Below are 9204 nucleotides of genomic sequence, written 5' to 3'. Positions count from 1 at the left end.
AACTGTTACGGGGGTTCGAGGGCGGCAGTCCTCGAAAAAAAAATTTGGGGGGCATTCAATACATTTTAGACATTTTTTATTAAAATACAAATATAATAATAATAATAATAATAATAATAATAATAATAATAACGACATTTTCATAGATAATATAGTTCTAATACATTCCAAATAACATAACTAAAAAAGTTTCAATACATTACAAATAACCTAAGAATAAATACTTGGTGAGCTACTTATTTCTGTTTGAGAAAGCGATGACAACTGATTGCGACGAGTACTCATCGATTGAAAACGTTGCAATATCTTCTCGTTATCAATCGTTGAGAAAATATCCTTTTCAATGTACACGATCAAAATGTCATTCATCCACTCGTCCTGCATACGATTTCGCAAATCACTTTTGACAATTTTCATTGCAGAAAATGCTCTCTCAACAGAAGCAGTGGCAACAGGTAAAACCAATGTCAACTCAATCATTCGATAAACCAATTGAAAAATTAAATGATTGCCACTTTGAACCATTTCTTGAGCAAAACTTCCCAAATCAGTGATCGTAGAAAAGCGAGGATGATGGCGTACAAATGCTATGAAATTACGGAGTTGTTGTTGAAGACATAAACAATCACCTGTTAAAAGTGCATATTAATAAGACATTACGAAATAATTGTAAAAAATATAAATAATCACCTGTCGAGAAGTCTTCAGGATACCAAGTAGTGAAACGTATGAGTTGATTAATGTCGAATTGAGAGAGAATTTCTCGGATCAAGACATGCCATGCACCTAAGTAGATCGGTGCTAGCTTCAGAAAAACGATTATTCATCTCTTGTATGATTAAATCAACAACCTAACATTGCAAGAATAAATAACAACTTATTATTAAGATATGAAAAATTCATATAAATAAAATGAATTAAATATTGAAAATTAAAACAAATACCTCAGTAAAAATCTCCACACGATAATAATGATCATTGGTGATGCTCTGCCTTTTATAACCAGGTTGAGTTATAGTGTCCTCCATATCAATCAAAGAAATGACATTCACCTCACAAAAACTATTTACTTCATCACAAACTATCTCCCAACCAGTGTTTCTGAAGTCATGTAATTGAGCTTTCACTGTATCAATCAGAGACATGGCTTGCACAATATTTTGATCCTTTCTTTGTAAGGCAAATGACAACTCATTTGTCATTCCTAACAAATATTTCATCAAGTGCATCACAAAGACAAACTCATAAGTATTCATCTTTCCAAGCAAACCTCTTGCAGTACTTCTAACCTCAGAGCTAGTGGTATCATCATGTATATTCTCCAACACTTTCTCAACTGAAGGCCACATAGCACATAAACGAAGCAAAGTAAAATAATGTGAACCCCATCGAGTATCTCCAGGTCTTGCCAAACTAGTCTCCTGATTTAGGCCTCTTCCAGTCATCCTTACTTCATCATTGAGTTCTTTGACCAATCTCTCATGTTCTAACATTCTAAGTTGATCTTTTCTTTTGCAAGATGCTCCAGTCGTATTCACTATCATGGAAACATAGCTAAAAAAGTCCTTCACAGCCATGATACTCTTAGCAACAGCAACAGCAACAACAATTAACTGAAGTTGATGTGAAAAGCAATGAATGTACATAGCATAAGGATTTTCTTCCAATATTAAGGCTTTCAACCCATTGAACTCACCTCTCATGTTTGAAGCTCCATCATATCCTTGACCCCTCAATTTTGATAGTGATAAACCATGTTTCACAAATAAAGCACTAAGAGCATCTTTCAAAGAATGTGAACAAGTGTCGACAACATCTTTATCATTCACATATCTTAAAACAACTCCCATTTGCTCTTTCAATGAAACATCTCGAGCCTCATCAACCAACATGGTAAACACTTTATCCCCAATATCATTGATTATAGCAAGTGTAACCTCTGAAGCACAAGCACGTGCTAAATCTTTTTGAATTTGTGGGGAATTCATTTGATTATTACCAGGAGCATTTGAACCCAAAACTTTGGAAACAACATCATTATGATCACTATACCATTGAAGCAACTCAAGAAAATTACCTCGATTTAAAGAAGTAGTTGACTCATCATGTCCACGAAAAGGCAATCCCTGCTTCAATAGAAAACGAGTCACATCCAATGAAGCCGTCAAACGAGTGCGATAAGCAACATCCAACTCACGAGCATTTGATCTAAACATATTTGCCACACTATGTCTTTGATCTTTAAATGCTTCAACTTGTATTCTTGCATTGTTGTGACAACTATTCTCATCTCCAACATGCTCCACAAATTTAATTAAAGCCTTCTTCCAATTGGTAAACCCCGTCTTGGTGAATACATCTGTTTTATACCGACTTGATTTATCTTCAGGCTTGAATAGATAACACCAAAAGCAAAAGCAAGCATCTTTTGCTACACTGTACTCTAACCACACAAACTTTTGATACCACACATCTTGAAAACTCCTTAATTGATTGCCGAATTGAGTCTTCGGATAGTTATGCCCAACTAGTTGACAAGGACCCATAGACAAATACTCTCTGCGTATTTGATCTCGAATAGAAATATCAAATTCCTCAATTGGTCGCCTTAATCCGGGATCACGAACGTATTCTTCAAAATTTGTTTCAACTTCTACATTGGCATCAACTTCTACATTTGCTCCACGAATAGATGCAATTGAAGCAGATGAAGATTCACTCCTACGTTTTCCATTTCCTATAAAAATAAAAGTATAACTTAATAAAATCATTAAATATTGAATAGTCTGAATATGCAATTTATAACTTAATTGATTTTTTAAAATATGCAATTAATATTCTGAATTGAATTATGCCCAATTCTGCGACCCATTCTTTCAAAAAACATATACAAATTCCATTAATTCCATTAATTCTGCCCACAAATTTGCCCACTAAATTAATGGAATTAATTCTGCCACTAAATTAATTCTGCCCATTAATTCTGCCCACTATACAAATTCCATTAATCAAGGAAAAGCGGCCATTGATGAATTGATAATTGGTTACTATATATAGCATCAAACAATATTCCCTAATTTTATAAAATTATTCGTTAGCGTGATTTGTCGATTCACTTTAAATTATTTACCTTAAATCGTTTATATAATTGGAATCTATAGATTTCGATTGGAAGATGGTTTAGGAATTACAATTATACCTATGTGTATCCGCCCCTAATACAACGGGAACAAGGCCAAAATTTTAGGGTTGGGGTCGAGCTCGTGTATGAAAATTTCTAATCGTATCAAATTTTGGGTTCCGATAAATATAATTCATTCCATCTCATTAAGCATGACTCCCTACTTTTATGCACGGCTATTAAAATGAAAAGTGATTAAAGGATAAAAATGATAAAAAATGATGAAGCCCATAATTTTTCACAAAAAAAATGATTTCTTTTTTTGAAAATGAGCCATATTAATAGGATAAGAAAAAGAAAAGCGAATAATTATTAACGGGAAATCGACGAAGTACATTTTGTACTGTTAATAAATTCAATTAATTCTATTTTGCTATTTCCTGAATTTCAAGATAAGAGAATGCAAATACTATTATTTATTCTAAATATTTTATGAAATCTATGTTCGAAAATACAACACGAACTACATCCCTACCAGCATGACCAAATAATATATGTAGACTATGTTTATTCACAATTCCACCGATCAGTTATACTAAATGACATTTGATATATTTTTCAAAAAACTGACCGTATATAAATGTGGATCCAAAATTAAATGAGTCTTTGATTTTTCCACGTTTCACAAAAGCATGAGGACTACTTAAGATCTTAGTCGCTACACATGGATACGTTGTGGTGCATTTGCTAATAATATAAATCAACTTTGGGAAAAATATATATGCCTACCAAAGGAGAAGGTTATTTAAACAATATACGACGATGAAGCGGTAATTAAATTAGTAAGATCAATTAATAAGTTGGAGATTAGAATCACTTAGAATATTTAATGTGTGTAACTTTGAATGTGCATGTGTAACTTCAAAAAAAAAACAATATATACATATATAGATACCAATGGGTTCCGATAATCATCATTGTTAGAGCATGGTTTATATTTTTTGGTTGTTGTCATTATGCGATTGTTTTTAATGAACCGATTGCTCTTTCAGATACTAGTATCAGTAGATGTTATTGTTGATCTAAGCAGACAATTTTCTTACATTTTTTAAGGAGATATATAAAAAGGATATCTCTGTGACTGTGAGACTCCATAACTATTAGGACTCTGATCTCCTTATAATTAAAGATATGATATGATATGATATGATTCTGGGTAGACGATATGATGAATTGTGCATATCTTCTAAGGATATTTACCCTTCATGCGAGGAAAATATTTTTCTTGGGCTGCAAGAGCAGATCTTAAGCTTGAAGACTATTTAAGAAAACTCAATTTTTTTTCATAAAGGAAGTTCATGCTGATTTGAGAAGATCTCAAGCTTGAAGACTATTTAAGAATACCATGCTAGGTGCCCCCGGACTTCCTGCGAGTGGTGTTGTTCCTAGTACTAATTTATGTATTTGTTCTAACAAAAGAGTGTTTGTGAGGTAAACACTATTGAGTGCATTTTATAAAAGAATTGTAAACTTTTGTTTATTTGATTCTTGTTTATCAATGGGGTAGGTGGTGAACTTGGTTCATGTCTAAGGTGTGTGTGCGCTCATCCACGTCTAGCATTTCACTGTGGGTGGAGGTTTGAGAAGTTACTATGTCCTTAATCTGTAACTTATCTTCAAGTAGTGAAATGTTTCCCTCAGGCGACACCCCCGGATATAAGTGGTTCACGAAACTGGGCCACCAAGTGTGTTGATTTATTACTTTGATGTTTTTGTTTATGTGAATATTTCTCCCCGACATAGAACACATTATGATACACATCTCACCACATGTTCCACGAATTATTCAATCTTTTAATCATTATTCATTTATTAGAAACCAAACTAATATATTTATCTTATTGATGGATGGCTAAGATAGATTTTCAACATAATATTCTCTATGTCCCTTGAAAATATGCGGCAGTTTTAGTGCCACAAATTTTAAGAAATGTTAGGTGAGTGTGTTGTAGTGGAGAAGATGTACATTTCATTGTGAGTGGAGTGATGTTCAAAAATTGAAAGTAATATTTTTATTTTTAAAGGACAGAGGGAGTAATATTTTTTATACATGCAATATACTAGCTATTTTTATATTAAGAGATGGTTACACTTGTCCACAGGTCGGAAACAGTCGGTTTCATGCCTAGATTGGCAGTTCACAGTTCACCAAAAAGGTGAACCGTAACCGGCCCTTCTGAGGAGGGGGGGAGGGGGGCAGTTTCGGGTCGATCCTTGAATAGTCGGTTTAGGGTCCGATTTAAAACCGCCGGCTCAAGGGTCGAACTGTTGATTTTTTTTAATAATTTTTATTTTTAGTTTGAGTGTTATGTATATTTATCTCTTGAAATAGTACTTTATTTAATTGTAGAAAATTATAAATGAAATAAAATTATAACACTAAACTACTATAATAAAATTTACATTTTTATTTAATTCAAAGTAAACATGTTATAGTTTATATATACACAATTGGAGATGAGAGATATCTATAGATAAAAATAGGAAAAAAATTTGAATTTAAATTTTTAAAAAAATTATTAAAAAAAATGTCGATTAATCGTCCAATCGTCGATTTTGGACGGTTAACCGTCGCAACCACACCCCTACAAAATCGGCGGTTCGGTCAGCCGATTAACCGTCGATTCATGGTTTACAAATTTTGCCATGTAATAGCCCTTACTTACGATCGTACTCCCGACGGCTCTAGTTTCAGGCCGGCCCGTGGTCAATGGTTTTCGGGCCCGAATCGTTGACCATCGGTTGGGTTTCGGGCCAAAACTTTCGAATCTGGTTAGTTTGGACATCTCTAAATGGTTGTATATTTAAATTAATTTTTTTATTTAAATATTTTTAATTATACTTTTGTTAAGGATATAAATATTCTAAATGAATATAATTTCTATATTTTAATGTGTATGAGTATTTTTTTTTTTTTATTTAAAAATAGGTAAAAGGTACCATCAACCCATGTTGGTTTAATTTCTCAATGATATGATGATAAGAAGTTCGAGTTCTCTAGGATTCTCCAACATACTAGTCATTATACTGTGATGGTGACATCCTTGAGTCTTGGCCCAAAGTGTGAAGGAAAGTCCAAATTTACCTTTTTAGTAGGTTTAATAATAATAATTTATAAGATCAAAGTGAACCATGTATGATTGGGATGCATGGAGTGTAATTTTTTCGTCATCTCTTTTGTAATAATAATAATAATAATAATAATAATAATTTATGAGATCAAAGTGAACCATGTATGATCGGGATGCATGGAGTGTAATTTTTTCGTCCTCTTTTTTGTAATAATAATAATAATAATAATAATAATAATAATAATAATAATAATAATAATAATAATAATAATAATCTATGAGATCAAAGTGAACCATGTATGATCGGAACGAATGGAATTTAATCTTTTCGTCCTCTCTTTTGCTTTTGTTTAATGTTGAACGATACCAATATATAAATTAATACTCCCTCCGTCCCAAACGAAATGTCTCATTTCTTTTGGGCACAGATATTAAGAAATGTGTATAAAGTAGATAAAGTGGGTTGGTGGAAATTATTTAAATATTAAGTATAAAGAGAGAGTGTATTGCCAAAAAAAGAAACAGGACATTTCGTTTGGGACAGCCCAAAAAGAAAAACATGACATTTCGTTTGGGACGAAGGGAGTAATTTATATGTATATTGATATGCGAATTGTTATGAGGAGTTTTAGAAAATAAATTGTACATATACATTTATAAATCAAAAGTAACTTTTTGTATGGCTAATTTACATTAAAGCATGAGCTTCACCTGGATATATTATACATACAATTATACACCCATCCATCTTTGATCTTCCATGCGACAAGCCGGCAATTTTATTAGTTTAATTCCATTTAGTAACCATGAATATGACATGTATATAGACATGTTTTATTTTGTGTTTTGTCGTCTAAGCCTTAACTAGTTTAACACGTATAGTATTGTACTTTAGCAGTCACTAGATTTGATTCTTGTAGTCGACAAGTTTATCCTATCGAGATTATGCGTTGAAATCTTTTACTAGTTTTGATGTAACACCCCGTCCATTTATATTAAGTTTAGAATTCATTTTTTTAGAATATGATGATTTACGCCGGAAAAATGAAAAAAAAAATGATTTATTGTAATTCCAACAATTTTTATTTCAAAAACTTTTTAGAAAATTTAGTCTTTTAATTTTTGTGCATTGCATAAATTGAATTATATGAATAGGTGATTATTCTATATGATTAATATTTATTTGTATACGATTTAATTAAAGTTTATGTTAGACTTTAATTATTTAAATGTGTTGAGCTTTGACAAATATTTATTTGGGCATTAGTTTTTGTTTATTGAAATGATTTTCCATAAATACCAAAGCCCAAAAGCCCAAACCAACCTCCTCCTTCGCACCACAGCCAAGTACAGCACGCAGCTGCTGCTTGTGTTTCACCATGTCTCTACAATTGCTACACTATTCACCCCATGCGCCCACTCCTACAAAGTCATACAAAATCCCTTAATCATAGGGATTTTGGTTAATATTTTCAAACATCTCTCACGTCTCACCTTCCTCTTTTCAACCTACACCATCCTTTGTCAATCTAATCAACTCCAAAAGTCAAGCTTTAGCCATGCTTGGCGGCCACCAACTCCCCTAATTTCAGCCTCAAATATCTCTGCATGCATAATTGAAGGAAACCCATCCCTTGCACTTTCACTAGCAACTCAAATATCCTTTAAATTACTCTCTCGTTCCAGCCTATCCATGAAGTTTCAAGTATACAACAAGAGACCACCATTCAAAGAACTCTTCCCCTACACAGACATCACAAGGTGTTTACCTCAATTTTCTTTGCCTCTGTTTCAAGCACACACAGCTATCTCGTTTGTACAGAACACCAACCAAGATTTCAATATTTTCATAACAAATCACAAGCATGACAAATTATTTACATAAATGCATACAATCTGTACACATGTTTATTCATAGTCTGTGCATATAATTATAAATGAAAGCATGATTCATTGAAAGGAAAAGAAAAGAAAAGATTTTTATGAAAGAAGAAATAGAATTTGAAGCTTTGATTTCTTCCCTGCCTTTGAACTTGCTGTGTCGAGCCGGTTGATGCCGGTGCGTCTGAGTCGGGTCTGTTGGGTGTTGTCACTGCTGAGTCGAGTCAGGGAGATAAAGGGTGACGACGGTGCGACTGGTTGTTGTTGTCGGCGGCGACCTCGTCGTCTGTCGCCGGTGTATGCAGAGAGATGAGAGGGTTGAGAGAACAGGGGGCTGAAGGGCGACGGCCGGCGGCCTTGCTGCCGTCGACCTGAGGAGAGAGATTGGGGGCTGGGGATCGGCGGCGGCGGTCTTCCAGCCGTGCAGTCGCCGGAAGTCAGAGGGTAGACTGAAGGTGAGGATTAGAGGCGGTCGGCGATGGCTGGTTGCTGTCGTCCGTCCGACACAGAGTGAGAGGAAGAGAGGCAGGGCCGGGCACGCGGCGGTGGTTAGCTCCGCTAGCTACTGTGGCCGCCGGACTTCGGAGAGAGGCAGCGGCGTTCTCAGTTTGTGGGAGTGTGTGCGTGCTCGTTCGGTGAGCGAGGGACGAGAGAGAGGACGAGGTAGGAGGGAGTCCGAGTCACGTCGGCGACAGCTTTTCTTGTTGCAGTCGCCGAGAAGGGAGAAGAGAGAAGGGAACTGGAGCCTGTCGCCGCTTGCTCCGGCGAGCTCCAACGGCCGTGAAGCCCGAGCAGTTGCGAGGGAGAGAGGCGAGCAGTCGTGAGGGAGAAAGAGATGAGCAGTCGTCGGGGAGAGGAAAGATGCCGAAGAAGGGAGAGCCGCGCCGCTCGCCGGCGGCGACGGCGCCGTTGAACGGCAGCGGCGACGGACATATCGTCCGAGAGAGAGAGAGAGAAGAGAGAGGAGTGTGCAGCTGCGTTTGTGTTTGTATGTGTGTGTGCGGCTGATGGGAGAAGAAAGGAAGGAAGAAAAGTGTGGTGTTGGGCCTAGGTTTGGGCTTGAGTGTTGGG

The 9204-nt window shown here is 35.5% G+C and overlaps 1 protein-coding gene across 1 annotated transcript; it reads right to left on the bottom strand.

Moving 5' to 3' along the window:
* Positions 1–210: 210 nt before the first annotated feature.
* LOC130990918 (uncharacterized) lies at positions 211–7633 on the bottom strand. The gene is made up of 4 exons (XM_057915146.1): positions 7573–7633; positions 945–2737; positions 776–851; positions 211–629 (listed from the first exon to the last, which is right to left on the bottom strand). The coding sequence occupies exons 1-4, from the start codon at positions 7631–7633 to the stop codon at positions 211–213; spliced, it is 2349 nt and encodes a 782-aa protein (XP_057771129.1).
* Positions 7634–9204: the final 1571 nt, after the last annotated feature.

This window comes from Salvia miltiorrhiza, chromosome 6, assembly GCF_028751815.1.
Source record: "Salvia miltiorrhiza cultivar Shanhuang (shh) chromosome 6, IMPLAD_Smil_shh, whole genome shotgun sequence".
Classification (NCBI taxonomy): Eukaryota; Viridiplantae; Streptophyta; class Magnoliopsida; order Lamiales; family Lamiaceae; genus Salvia; species Salvia miltiorrhiza.
This window is presented reverse-complemented; position numbering and strand designations above follow the sequence as displayed.

Bases quoted from the DNA above. Each gene is read 5' to 3' on its own strand.
- LOC130990918 (XM_057915146.1), bottom strand. From the start codon at position 7,633: ATGGTGAAACACAAGCAGCAGCTGCGTGCTGTACTTGGCTGTGGTGCG. The intron at 852-944 runs GTATTTGTTTTA...TTGCAATGTTAG, and splicing joins GTGTGGAGATTTTTACTGAG to GTTGTTGATTTAATCATACA. The intron at 630-775 runs GTCTTGATCCGA...CACTTTTAACAG, and splicing joins TCTACTTAGGTGCATGGCAT to GTGATTGTTTATGTCTTCAA.